This window comes from Cydia pomonella, unplaced genomic scaffold (assembly GCF_033807575.1).
Source record: "Cydia pomonella isolate Wapato2018A unplaced genomic scaffold, ilCydPomo1 PGA_scaffold_203, whole genome shotgun sequence".
In the NCBI taxonomy this organism is placed as follows: Eukaryota; Metazoa; Arthropoda; class Insecta; order Lepidoptera; family Tortricidae; genus Cydia; species Cydia pomonella.
In genome coordinates this window covers 67,225-81,492 of record NW_026907843.1, presented here as the reverse complement: position 1 = coordinate 81,492, position 14,268 = coordinate 67,225, and the positions used below count along the sequence as shown (strand labels likewise).

The 14,268-nt window shown below is 35.0% G+C and overlaps 1 protein-coding gene across 5 annotated transcripts in view; it reads left to right on the top strand.

Moving 5' to 3' along the window:
* Window positions 1-14,268, top strand: part of LOC133533775 (uncharacterized) — a 252,001-nt gene that overhangs the window by 214,943 nt on the left and 22,790 nt on the right. For all 5 annotated transcript variants that reach the window (XM_061872825.1, XM_061872820.1, XM_061872821.1 and 2 more), the window contains one exon: window positions 10,174-10,331. In XM_061872825.1, the coding sequence (XP_061728809.1) occupies window positions 10,174-10,331 (158 nt within the window). The remainder of the gene's footprint in view (window positions 1-10,173; window positions 10,332-14,268) is intronic.

Genomic DNA, 14,268 nt, shown 5'->3' with positions numbered 1-14,268 from the left:
TAAGACATAGAAGGCAGTACCTCGGGAATCCCCAGTTGTTGCGTTAGGCATGCCAAATAGTCGAAATCCGATTGATACATTATTGATCATTTCCCAGGGCTGCCATGGTTGTTTTGAGTATATTAATAGGACTTTAAAACAACAGCTTTAATTACGTTTACAATTTAGCTGTTTAATTTAGGGTGGGTATATTGTTAGGTACATAATATTCAATATCAATAAGTATAGGTAGAAATATGTTAAGCTTGCTAATGTTTATCAAATAGCATGCTTAACCTATTTCTTGATTATCATTGAATAAGTAGAAACGGATGACATAAGAAATTTTCATCACATTCTCAAATCAGGATCCTTTGTATCCACTTGTCGCGACATCGTGAGGACACCTAATTTACAACTGTGAAAATCAGAAAAATTCTACGTTTCTCGAATTTGTTGAAACTGAAACAAATTACTGACTCCGCTGCGGGCTGAGCGTCCTTTTGATGTGGTATCTTCTGCGGCATGTGAAACATTATTATGATTGTGACGATCACCTAAACACAAAAAGGATGTCAAGTAATTCTTATTTTTATATTATTAGAAATAATTTGATGTCATATTAACTTTATGAATAAATAACTTATGACTGATTATATATGCCAACGTAACTTTGTCTTACTGTATGTTTACCTATCCACACTTTACACCCTTTTAAAATAATTTTAATATCTTCACGCTTTAACCTCTGAATCGGTTTAGTTAAAATTTGGTATGAAATATTTTGAGTCCCGTGATAAGACATAGGATACCTAGTTTTTGTGACGGAAATCATCACTAAAGTTGGTTAAAAGAGGGGTGGAACTTACTATGGAAGCAGTATAGAAATTATTCTATATAGACGAAGTTGCGGGCAGCAGCCAATAGCAAATATAAAAATAGACAAAATCTAACAGAACCATTTTTCGGCCATATAATCAACAAACCGAAGCAAACGGGTTCTGGAGAGGGCACCGCTTGAGCAATGCATGCATTGATGACTGCATGGATTGTTAGAATTATCTGGAGAGATAATTATTTCAGAAATGAGACTCGATTACAAAAGAGACTAAATTTATTATTATGTAAATATGTATGAAACAAATAAATGAGACAGGTACCTATGTTATCCAAAATTCGTTATTCAACTTCGTTCGTTCTTACGTCAAACATTAATTTTATTGTAGGAATGATTTTAGGCTTTTACGCAAATATAATAAGAAATGAGTGGGTAAAAAAATGTCCAATTCGATTCGTAACCTGCGTCTCCAGCAAGTCAACATTACATGCTCTATTCTAAGAACAGTTGAGTTGAGTGCCACACGATTGAATCTAGGTCGGTCACGCATTATATTATTCGCTTGGCCCTTAAATTGAATAGAAGGAATAAAATGTCATGCTACGATTTCACCAACGCTAAAGGCAGATTTACATTTTCCTAAATTTAAAACATGAGTATATCTACTATTCACGTAATAAAAGTGCTGCAATGTGGATGCTTTCACCTCTATCTTATCTAAGCATTTCCTTGGTTACATCCTCGCTCTGCCAGACGTTACTTTTCGGAAATCTATAGGTATTAATTTTAAAAAATATCACTTTGCTAATCCGCGAAAAGATAACGTGCTAGTCAATCAGTGCCCGTTATACTAGCATATTTTTACATGCAATTAACCGCAAAAATAAATATAATAAATCACCGCTAAAAGTAAATAACTCAAAGATTTTGAGTGCGTATTTTTACATGCAATGAATGTTGCCATCCTCCCACCGCAAAAATAAATACGCAAATAAATATAACAAACCACCACCAAAAGGCAAAACTCAAAAGAGTTGATTCTCTGATTGACTAGCACGTTATCTTTTCGCGGATGAGCAAAATATTATTTTTGTTTTAAAATAAGTGTTCCTCATTGAACTATGGAACTTTAAAAAAAAGCATTAATCTTATCGAAAAGCTTATGTCTCAAAATCTAGAAGATTGAAAATGGGTCATATATGTGTGAACAATGTCGTATTTTCTTTGCTTTTAAGTCATTCCACACATTAAGTTACTTTACTAGGAATTAGTAAGAGCCAGAGTCCAAACATAACGCACATGTTTCTCAATATTTAATGATATCCCTGTTGCTTGCATACGTACATAGTGTCCAAACTGCTTAGCCCTCTATAAGATGCCAAGTTTTAACACTTTTGTAACTCTGTGCTGTGCCATAATCGCGTGCCATGGCCTTGTTTCCATTTCACAAATCAGACTTTATCTTGATCGTTGAGTTTTTGCAGTGACATTACCTAGTTTTGTTGCATTTTTACATACGTAATAAGTTTTCATGTTTACTCACGAACAATTAAATAACTTTGTAACGAAAGTTTTTTTTCTGATTAGCATATAAGAATACTTTGTTTTTTTTTTAGGTGTACGTAGATATTTTGTGTAAGAATTTAAATCAAAGCAGGTAGGTAACCTACAAGTTTTCATGAATCTTTATAAAAATATTTGGGTACTTTTAGACCGTATTGTATGCTAAATTTAGCAACAAGTACATTCAGCATTCCACATTTACTTAAAGATTAGTTAAGTGTTAACAATGTACAGAAATACCACAGTTCCCTCACGATCAAGTTGAGTGTGGGCAGAGAACTAAGAAATAGGTAAGCCAGGATTTCATTAACTAAGTGTGCGATAGACATGCAACTTTTCGAGCAATCCTTTTAACTTGCAATAAGTTTGGAACATAGACTGATGTAGTGGCGCGTATTTGGATAGGTTTGTGATGGTTGCGTTCTTAAAGAGAAAAGCAAATTTAGCCGCAATTTCCTGGCAAAGGTTTTTTCAGGAATCCAAAAGGTATATTTGGATCAACACAATCCCAAAAACTTCCGGCGTTCGTTCGACCAAATTCTTGATGCTAGAATAGAAAATGCTTCATTGTGCAATACTGAATTATTGAATTATACAAATTCTAGCAGTTTGAAAATTGTAGTTTGCACACATAACGCTTAGGTTAACGTTTAGGATAGTTTAAATATGTACTTACACTATGTGGCTTCCTTATAATCCGCCAGATGCGGTCGGTACAGTCCACCTTTTTTTAAATTGGAATAGCCTTTATTCTTGACATAGCTTTTTACAAATTTACAGTTATACAAGTATCTATTTATTTATGTTTTTACTCTTTTTTAGGGTTCCGTAGCCAAATGGCAAAAAACGGAACCCTTATAGATTCGTCATGTCCGTCTGTCTGTCCGATTCTGTCACAGCCACTTTTTTCCGAAACTATAAGAGCTGTACTGTTCAAACTTAGTAAGTGGATGTATTCTATGAACCGCATTAAGATTTTCACACAAAAATAGAAAAAAAAACAATAAATTTTGGGGGTTCCCCATACTTAGAACTGAAACTCAAAAAATCTTTTTTCATCAAACCCATACGTGTGGGGTATCTATGGATAGGTCTTCAAAAATGATATTGAGGTTTCTAATATCATTTTTTAGGGTTCCGTAGCCAAATGGCAAAAAACGGAACCCTTATAGATTCGTCATGTCCGTCTGTCTGTCCGATTCTGTCACAGCCACTTTTTAGGGTTCCGTAGCCAAATGGCAAAAAACGGAACCCTTATAGATTCGTCATGTCCGTCTGTCTGTCCGATTCTGTCACAGCCACTTTTTTCCGAAACTATAAAAGCTATACTGTTCAAACTTGGTAAGTAGATGTATTCTATGAACCGCATTATGATGTTTACACAAAAATAGAAAAACAACAATAAATTTTGGGGGTTCCCCATACTTAGAACTGAAACTCAAAAAATCTTTTTTCATCAAACCCATACGTGTGGGGTATCTATGGATAGGTCTTTAAAAATGATATTGAGGTTTCTAATATCATTTTTTTTTAAACTGAATAGTTTGCGCGAGAGACACTTCCAAAGTGGTAAAAAGTGTGTCCCCCCCCCCCGTAACTTCTAAAATAACAGAATGAAAAATCTTAAAAAAAATATATGATATACATTGCCATGCAAACTTCCACCGAAAATTGGTTCGAACGAGATCTAGTAAGTAGTTTTTTTTTAATACGTCATAAAAAATTTAAAAAAATTTTTTTTTCATCAAACCCATACGTGTGGGGTATCTAAGGATAGGTCTTCAAAAATGATATTTAGGTTTCTAATATCATTTTTTTCTAAACTGAATAGTTTGCGCGAGAGACACTTCCAAAGTGAAAAAAAGTGTGTCCCCCCCCCTGTAACTTCTAAAATAACGGAATGAAAAATCTAAAAAAAATATATGATATACATTACCATGCAAACTTCCAACGAAAATTGGTTTGAACCAGATCTAGTAAGTAGTTTTTTTAATACGTCATAAATGGTACGGAACCCTTCATGGGCGAGTCCGACTCGCACTTGGCCGCTTTTTCTAAAATGAATAGTTTGCGCGAGAGACACTTCCAAAGTGGTAAAATGTGTGTCCCCCCCCCCCCGTAACTTCTAAAATAACAGAATGAAAAATCTAAAAAAAATATATGATATACATTGCCATGTAAACTTCCACCGAAAATTGGTTTGAACGAGATGTGGTAAGTAGTTTTTTTTTAATACGTCATGAAATTAAAAAAAAAAATTTTTTTTCAACATACCCATACATGTGGGGTATCTATGGATAGGTCTTCAAAAATGATATTAAGGTTTCTAATATCATTTTTTTCTAAACTGAATAGTTTGCGCAAGAGAACCTCCCAAAGTGAAAAAAAGTGTGTCCCCCCCCCCCTGTAACTTCTAAAATAACAGAATGAAAAATCTAAAAAATATATATGATATACATTACGATGCAAACTTCTAACGAAAATTGGTTTGAACGAGATCTAGTGAGTAGTTTTTTTTTAATACGTCATAAAATTAAAAAAAAATTTTTTTCGTCAAACCCATACGTGTGGGGTATCTATGGATAGGTCTTCAAAAATGATATTTAGGTTCCTAATATAATTTTTTTCTAAAGTGAATAGTTTACGCGAGAGACACTACCAAAGTGGTAAAATGTGTGTCCAAGTCCAAAGTGGTAAAATGTTGAACGAGATCTAGTAGTTTAAGTAGTTTTTTTTAATACGTCATAAAGGAACCCTTCATGGGCGAGTCCGACTCGCACTTGGCCGCTTTTTTGTTTCTTATTTTTGTTAGTCTGTCTTAGCCCTTTCTCGTGGGTTTATCAAAGTCTTCCACAGTCTTGAGGAAAGTCATCTTCCCATCTTTTGTACGGTTTACATTGGAGACACCCTGAAGCTGGTGGCTGGTTTTAAAAAGCCCACATTTGCTCATCTGAAATCGAAAGACTGAATCAAATATACCTCTAAAGTAAAACTCTTTATAATAGTAGATAGGTAATATCTGCCTGCGTCATCAAATTCCACTTGATTCTTTACTCATACCACTTTAATCATTATTGGGTGCAAACAAACCGGCAAAATTCAATCACAAATTTATCACGCCAGCGCCATGGCCACCTACACAAAATTGTTTTTGGAGTTCGGTAGTCAAACAGGGCTTTGAAGCGTGCTTGAAGAAATATTTTGTTTTGATGCCATTTGATCTTTGGGTAAATCAAAAACAAAAAAAGTTCGTAGTTAAGAACTTAAAAATATATATTTGATTAGTATCAAGTGGATTGATTCCATTGTCCTACGAAATGAACTAGCTTTTCTTTAAGTTACATGTAAGTGTGTTGACGATAGCTGGTAACTTGTAGGTGTATGTAAATACAATGCAAGATAATACAATAAATGTAAATAATTATTTTTTTCAGGTATGACACATATACGTGTTAGTAACAGTAATATAAACGAAATAAGTATGTATGTACTACAACTATAGACTATTTAAAACTTAATTGAAGGCCTTAACTATGTTTTTTTTTGTAATTCTATTCTTAACTTATATTAAATCATACATATTTGAATGCACTTCACTTCAAATCAATATACCTATGTATTTAAAACATTAGGGGGCATATTCAGATACTTAGTAATTTCTTGTCATTAAATATCAGCAAACAGAAATGATATACTATTTATTTATTAATATATATATATATATATATATATATATATATTTTTTTTTTTTTATTAAACCTTTATTACAAATTGACATAAGTAACAGATTTAACTTAATATAAATTCTATTTTACAATTATTACACAAATACATTTCGTCTTAGAATAAACTTTCAAGTGTGCTAAAATCAAAACACAAGTAAAAAAAAACATAAGAAACTTAATACTAGATTACAGGACGATATTATAACAATTACTAATTACACAATTAAAAAAAAATTCAGGTCTTTACTACTAACCTAACCTAAATAACACCCTATACTAGAAATTCACCCCACGACCCCCCCGACGCAAAAGTACCCATGACACTCGCCGCGTTCCCACGTTGAACGGCTATGGATAATCTTTGCATCAGGAAGGTCCCTGAGCGAGGATCCAACCCTCTCTCTCGCATGCGTCTCCCCACTTCCTCGAAAAAGGCCTTGGCCTCGGCACACCAGCACCCGGCGGTTTCTACAGCAAGCGGGACAAATAAATAGTTCGCAAGGACCTCATATTTCTCCCGCTTGCGAACCGCAGCCAACTCGGCCGCTGCCCCTGCCATCCTCACCGTACGGCCAATATGCGACGCCGCGAAAGTGCTGACACACGTTGCGTCCCACACTAAACATTTCCCCTTCTCCCAAGGAACCAACGTCAACCCATCAGGTCTCTTCCCATCAGAGCGACTGAGGCCCGGAGGTTCCAGCACGCACGGGACGTTTGTAGAAACTAGCGCTCTCCGCAGGATATCATTAAGCGCGTGGTGCCGCGGAAACCTAGCGCGTGGTGCCGCGGAAACCTATTTAAATAGGCTTCATGTAATAATGCAACCTAATCCTGATCGGCTAGCATGAGTAACGTTCTCGCGCGCGACTACATATGTACATCGTGTGCGACTTCAAGTACCTATGGGCTCGCGCGCGAGAACGCAACTCATGCTAGCCGGTCTGAAGAGTTGAAGACCTAAAAATACTTTGTTCATAATTAAAAGCAAGCAAGTTTTGTTTCTGTTTCATTCCTAATCTATTTATATTATAACTTGCCCCGTCCAAAAGTTGTATCTCGTAAAATCATAAAAAGAGTTAACCAAAAAGCATGGGGATATATCTAGTACCTACTTAACGGATTAAATTTAAAAAAAAATGAGACACAGATAAGTTCAAAATAATTACATCCTGTCAGAATATTAAATTGTCGGCATTTCTCTCTCCGTATTTTTTTTTTACCTTATATAAACTTATTTACCTACTGAGAATCTAAATCATTTATATGTAATTTTTTAATTAATTGCGATGTAATCTAAATGAACTGCGTACAAATAGGCATGCCTACTCAATGTTTGCCCAAATCACGCTGCCTTAATATATATCGTGCACGCGATATGAAGCATTGGTATTTTTTTAATCGTTGCCAACTACATTTAAATAATATAAGTAAAATATCACGATATTAACACTCTATTCAACGAGCAGAATTTGTTTAAAAATATATGTATTGTTAAATTGAATTATATTAATGTTAGTTTCTGAGAAACATAATTGTTATAGTTCATTAGTGGAAACTATGTGGCTTGTGAATATGTCATCTAATAAACTATATGTGTTGTGTTTGTTTCCTAAAACTTTAAATAAATAAAATACATAAATAAATCAGTTTCAAACACAGATGTGACAATATCAATCGATAATGCCTAACAATATCTATGGATAACCTCATCATCATTGGCCACATCATCTGTTATTCTTATAAATGTTTGTTGCGGCGTTTCTGGGTTTACGAGTATGGGGTCCGATGAATAAGCAAACTAGAAAATATAGGTAACTAGGTTTAATTCATGAAACACACCCTTTTCCTAGTTTTCAGGAAAATAAACGTGAAAAATTTGTAAAGTGATCTTAATTGTTTGCGCAAATACCAACACATCTTAAGAAAATATTTGGGTTTTAGGAGAAACGGTGAAAATCCACAATTTGTGTACACTCGCACCAACTTTTGATCTCTAATTGGCGTGACATCCCTAGACAACCACCTTAACCTCGAATTTTAAGAACAAGGAGTTGAAACCGGCTAGCCCTTTGGTTTGAAAACGCCTGACCCACTCGGCTATTATAGCTTATTATTTGTCTATATAGCTATGAACAAAGTCCATGGTATAGGAACTAAAAAAGGAGATCGAGCATGATGTGGTAACTTTCGTGACCCAAATTTTCATAATATTTACGTCAACTGCCAATGTGTCCAATGCCGCCAAGTGGAGGCCGCTGTCGCGCACACAGCCAATACAGTAAGCTTTGTAAACAGCGTGAATGTGCATTTAAAATGGATTGACTCATAGAATTTTATGACATCATGACAATATTCCAAACTGCCAAATAAATAGTCGAGTTTCGCTTCAGAACAAAAGCGCTGCCGAAAAGCATTACTGTTGTACGAGACGTTACCGTCGTTGTTTCCAGCGTACTCTCCAAGATGAAATAAAATGTATGTTTTACTATACTTGTAGATACTAGAATTACCTAGTATCTAGTATTTCCTAGTATTTAGTAGTATCATGTGGTTTGGACAGTGCAGTTGCATGATCGTATCAAGCTTACTAAACTTGTAGTGAAACCGTAAATTTTTAGATTAGCTTGCGAAGAAGCTCAGATATTTTACCAGTCTAAATACAATCTTAATTTATGTTTCATTTTATATTCGTCGCTGTGCAACACTAAATAAATAATTGATAATGAGTTAATTAGATACAGAGCTAAGAAAATGTAAAATCAAGATTTTAATTTGTCCTCCAGCCGTACCTATTGTTATCTTATTTTATGTATATATTGGTACGCGTAGACACAACATTCATTAGGTAGGTACATTTACGTTTCTACTCACCTGATCCTAAGCCAATACAGACACTCGAATTGACCAAACCGTGCATACCCAAGAGGCCTATCAATTCATTAAGCCCTGCTTTATATATTTTTGCTGTGTCACCTTACACACACAAAATAAAAAGTTAAGGGAAGGTCAAAGTCCATTTGTTCTCTGTGGGGCGGTAATTTGTAACCTAACCTAACTTTGTTGATGTGGTAGTCAAGTTGTCAGTCTGGAACTAGATTATAGCCAGTGTGGGCTGCAAAGCTGTTACAAGCCTGCATTTGAGATTAGCATAATAGTGTAAATCGAATTGTTGTGCTCGCTTGATATCAGAAACGGTATGCAGGTTAGGTATTTTGCACGAAATAGCAGTGACTTGAGGACTGTTTCTACATATTGTGTTATAAAACGCGTACTTATGGTATGTAAAACTTAGTAGATACTTTTTGGAACTTTTTGTCATTCCGCACAAAACTACTATTTTAAGTTAGAGCCTCGTTGTTGACAGACAAATTATAAAGCCTACTACAAACAGCCGCACGAAAGATGGGCTTCATAAGAATGGCGTATGTCGTATAAAATTCTAACATTATCAAATTGATACATTTCTGGGATTACAATTATAAAAACGTTCAACATACAATTGTATATTGCTAGTATTCCTAAAATTGCTGTATACATACAGTGTATACACCTAAATAAACTGTATCTTAAAAAAATACATAAAGAGATATTTTCAAATAATAAACTTTTTCTTTCACTGCGTGGTTTTTATGAGGCTTATTATATAAACTTTCAGTACGTATTACCCACGAACAGCTAAGCTATTGGCTTGGAACCCCTGCATACATATTTGTTTGCATAGGTGCTAATGGTTTTGCTGACTGTACATCCTTCCTCGCACAGCTAAACTGTGGAATGACTGTCACCCGTGGCATTACCGGACCGATACGACTTTTAAACCTTCAAGAAAACAGCGTACTCTCATCTTAAATGTCGGCCACGCACTTGCAACTTGCAACCCCACTGGTGTTGACACTCTTATATTATTAAAAAAAAACAGTAATTAAGCACAAGAAATCTATTCTAATTTAACTAAATAAATTCGGTTCACCATCCGACATAACTCACAGTTAAGGAATAAATTTCACTTTTAGCGCATCCCCTTCCCTCTTTCTTTTAGCTAACCATGTTTTTTTTTGTTGACAGAGAGAGCTATTCGCAGCGAAAGCAGATAGCGGGACAGCGGCAGTCGATCGCAAACTCTCTTCGTCATCCGCCGGCAGCATGAAGAATAAATGGTTGAAAGCGTTCCGCAGCCTGAAGCCCCCCAGCGCTCCCCCACCCCATGCTGCGCCACCAGACAAGTAAGATTTCAATACTACATGTGCCAAGCTAATTGCAAGTTTAGATAATATGGAAGAAATTCGAAGTTATAACGTGTAATGCCACATTTAATGAGATTACGGCTTGTCGATTAATTATTTACCTACCTGGAAAAGCTTCGATTTCTTTTAGAAAATATTAACTTTTACACATCACACCCACTCGTATACTGTTAGGTAACTTACACTATTAGTGGTCACAATTTTGCCGCACTTCCACCCCATTGATATTTAACCTACATGCGCTCAAACAAAAGAAACACGACGAGACTGTCCCTTGCCAGATTTTCAGTGCCAAATAAAGGAAGAAGCCAACAATTTGAAATATATTTTTTTTTATTAAGTGTAAAGCTATTTGAAATTCGGCTACTATTATTTTTGAATTCAACTGTTCTTAATTTTATATAAATATAATTGTTATAAGAGCTGTTTTACTTAGCTACTTTCCAAAACTTAAGCATGAAAAGTTATGGCTGCAAACAAGAGCAGATTAACTAAGTAATATGTACTTATTCGCGGCCACAGTAAAGCGCCTTACGAAGTTAATGTAGTTACTAAGCAAAGAGGTTACATTTTAGCTTTATAGCTGACTTTAAATCCTTAACATTGCTTTCAAAACACGTGCTGTAAAATAATTTTTCTACCTTTTGTTATTTAGGGCAATTGGTAACTTCCTATGTGTTTGCAAGAGGAAATTGATTAAATACCTACTCAGCCACGTTCACCCTTGCTAAGTATATGGTGTTGTAATGTAACGTGTTAGCGAGAATATTGTGTAGAGCATCACAGTTTCCAATTAACTCCAGAGGTGCAGTTGTAATTATTGTATCAACCACGTTCCAAGGTCCTCACCGGGCGGCCAGCCGGTAGAAATGAAAGGTAGGCAATATAACATATACTTATGTAGTGTTATATCATTTATCTTTATTCAATAATTTTCAACTACATATCCAATTTAGCAATTTAGTCGCAGTTATAATATTAATCGTAATAAATTTAGACTATTACGTTATACTTGCATTTTAAAATAAATTTAATTGCCTATGATTGACACCTAAAATATTATGACTCCGGTGTCAATCAGTATTATGTTATGTAGTTTTTGTAAACCAGTGTTTTATCGGTGAATGAAGTTAGTAGAGAATTCATAGTACAACACTGATGGCAATAAACGTATTGGGATGCAGGTTGCAGTATCCATAATTAATTAAATTCAGATCAAGCTGTTGGCAGCGATTTTGATAGATTGACGTTTACTTAACACTTGTTAAGTAAACGTCATAATTTCATCGAACGTGACGTTTAAAATAACACATGCACTGTTTGGGCTGTCAAAATCGCTACCAACTTATCTTAGCCAAACTCTAACCACTATAACGTTATGCTGGAGTAATTGAACAATATTGTCCACTTAACATATATATTATTAGGATTACTTACGACACCTAGAGGCGTATTTAATAGAAGCCTAAACTATGACTTCAATTTGATATCAAAATACAACACGTTGTATGACGTTTATATCATATTTTACGTTTATGAATACGCTTCGCATTACGTAAATTAAATTCATATTCATGTCGTAACTAACGTTTCCGTGTCTGTTATTATAATGTTATGTCTCCAACAACTCGCTCCCCTCTAGAGTCAAGTGGAAAGAAAACGTAGATATACAAAGTATTTGACTTAGAATGGGTTTCAAGTTCCATTTAGACAAAGAATATTTACCCTCGTTGTCTTTCGCAAATGAGATTATGGCAAATAGGTCCCAGCACGTATTTGGTACGGCTTCTTCAAACGTAAGTAGGTAGCCACTCAAACCTGCACTCACAGAAACTGCTTTGTTATATATTTCTTTGGAAGATTTTTCTTTCCTAAGAATTCATATATGACGGGAACTTTTTAATAAACTTAGTAATGTTTGCCTTAGTAATAAGGCACTGTATCTGAAAAACAACTATTCAGAAATTGATTTCTTCATCTGAGTGTATGAAGTGGCAGTGACTTGTCACAAAATGTAAGTGTGAATAAATGTAGGAAATTTCAGAGGCTTGCAAATTTGGAGCGCTCGGCTTGGTAAATATTGATATAGGTAGTTTTCTGAGATAACGAGATGCACTCGACTTCAGAATATTCAGCGCTGGAGGCTCTTCTCGTCCATTGTACAGCAGTCTAATTTATACACAAACATGTACATTATTATCACAATATTCACAACGGTTCGCATTTAGGTCTAACGCCGTATCGTATTGTCACATCATCCTTTAAAATTTAAGTTGAATGCTTTGGGTGTAAGTTATTCAATATACATGTTGAAATATTAAACAGCTATTGGCTTTTACTGCTTTCAAGTCGTAGTTAATTTGCTTTCTGACATTGAATTATTTACACCTGTACAAATACAATCTGTGATAGAGGCCCACGAATAATACGCTTCAATGCTCTATGTAAAAGACCTTTACAATTACGGACAATCAAATATTTGTAGAATTAAACACGGTTTCATGCTGAAATCGCAATTCATGATATAGTTTCAGTTATTTATATCTTCTTAATATCAGTTACTTAGGATAAATTCTACGTTTATCTTAAACATATACTTATGGTTGGTTAATCCAAGTTTGCATTTTCCATGAACTTGTGTAGTTTAAAGGAATCATACACAGCTTGAAATAAGATTGTCGTCAAACAAAAAAGATACACTCGGCTTAAGTATTATTGAATGATTTTTAAGAGAATGAGAAAATTTAATTACTCGAGAAGTTTTTGTTAAAAAAAACATTGTAATCATACATCGTCATGCTTTGCGATTTCGATACTCGCATTCTTTTGGCTTGTGTAAATAAAAATCTATCACAGGTTCATTAACATCCATTGTTTTAATTGTGTGTTCACTATTCAAAAGCCGTGTTCATATTGATGTTTCTCTCTTCTTGCATCAATAAAGAAAAAATCAAATGTACCACGCGGTGTCGACGATTATGGCGATGAGGTAAATGTGCCCCTGTAGGTGTGCCCTGTGTTACTGTTACCCGTCAACATGTTGGATACTGCCTGACCCTTCACACGTAGTCTCGTACAGATATTCAATAAACAGCATGACATAAATACAGAGTTAATACACGTAATCGAGTGCTTCTCATTTGTTCTGATAGAATTCTCACCCGTTGTCCAAGCTGAGCGCCAAAAGCGACCCATGCACTTTTGCAAATTCATCTAGGTACACAACTACATAACAATATTACTATGTGACAAATGTATTCAATCAATGTTGAGGTTTTTGCTGACCTGCATAGAGTTGCCGTGAATGGCGCTTCAGCTAGGGCAGTTCCTTAGCAAAATTATTCTGGGATCCTTAGTTTAAAAGAACAAATGTTAGTAAGCACTCAGATAATTATAGCTTGATTTCAAACACCAGCTTAATTCTTGCTTCCTATCCTGCAGCTGCAAACTCGCTTCACAATACTACCGCTTTCAGCTTTCTGTCTGGGGATATAAAACGCCATTACCTCGAACCTATCTTTTAGTCATTAAACACTTTCTATAAGATTGTTGCTTGCCTGATATTTTTTAACGTCAAGGTAGACAAATGGGTGTCATTAAGGGTTAAATCAGTATTAGATTGACTACCCCAGTCTGATCTATCTGCCCCCCTGCCCTTGAACTTCATCGATCAATATGTTTGACGTATTATAACCACTTTAGTGAAGTGCGATGTTGTAAATGGCTCAGACTGCATACATGGTTTGATTGATAACAACTGCAGTTGAATAATAATTGATTGGTTTATGAAAAACCTATAGGACATGGTTTGTTAGAGTTGCTACCAATCAAAGGTAGGCAATCAGTGAAAAATTAACTTATATAAACTTTTACTTATGTCCTTTTAGTAAAATAGAGGGATGTACAAATGATAAAG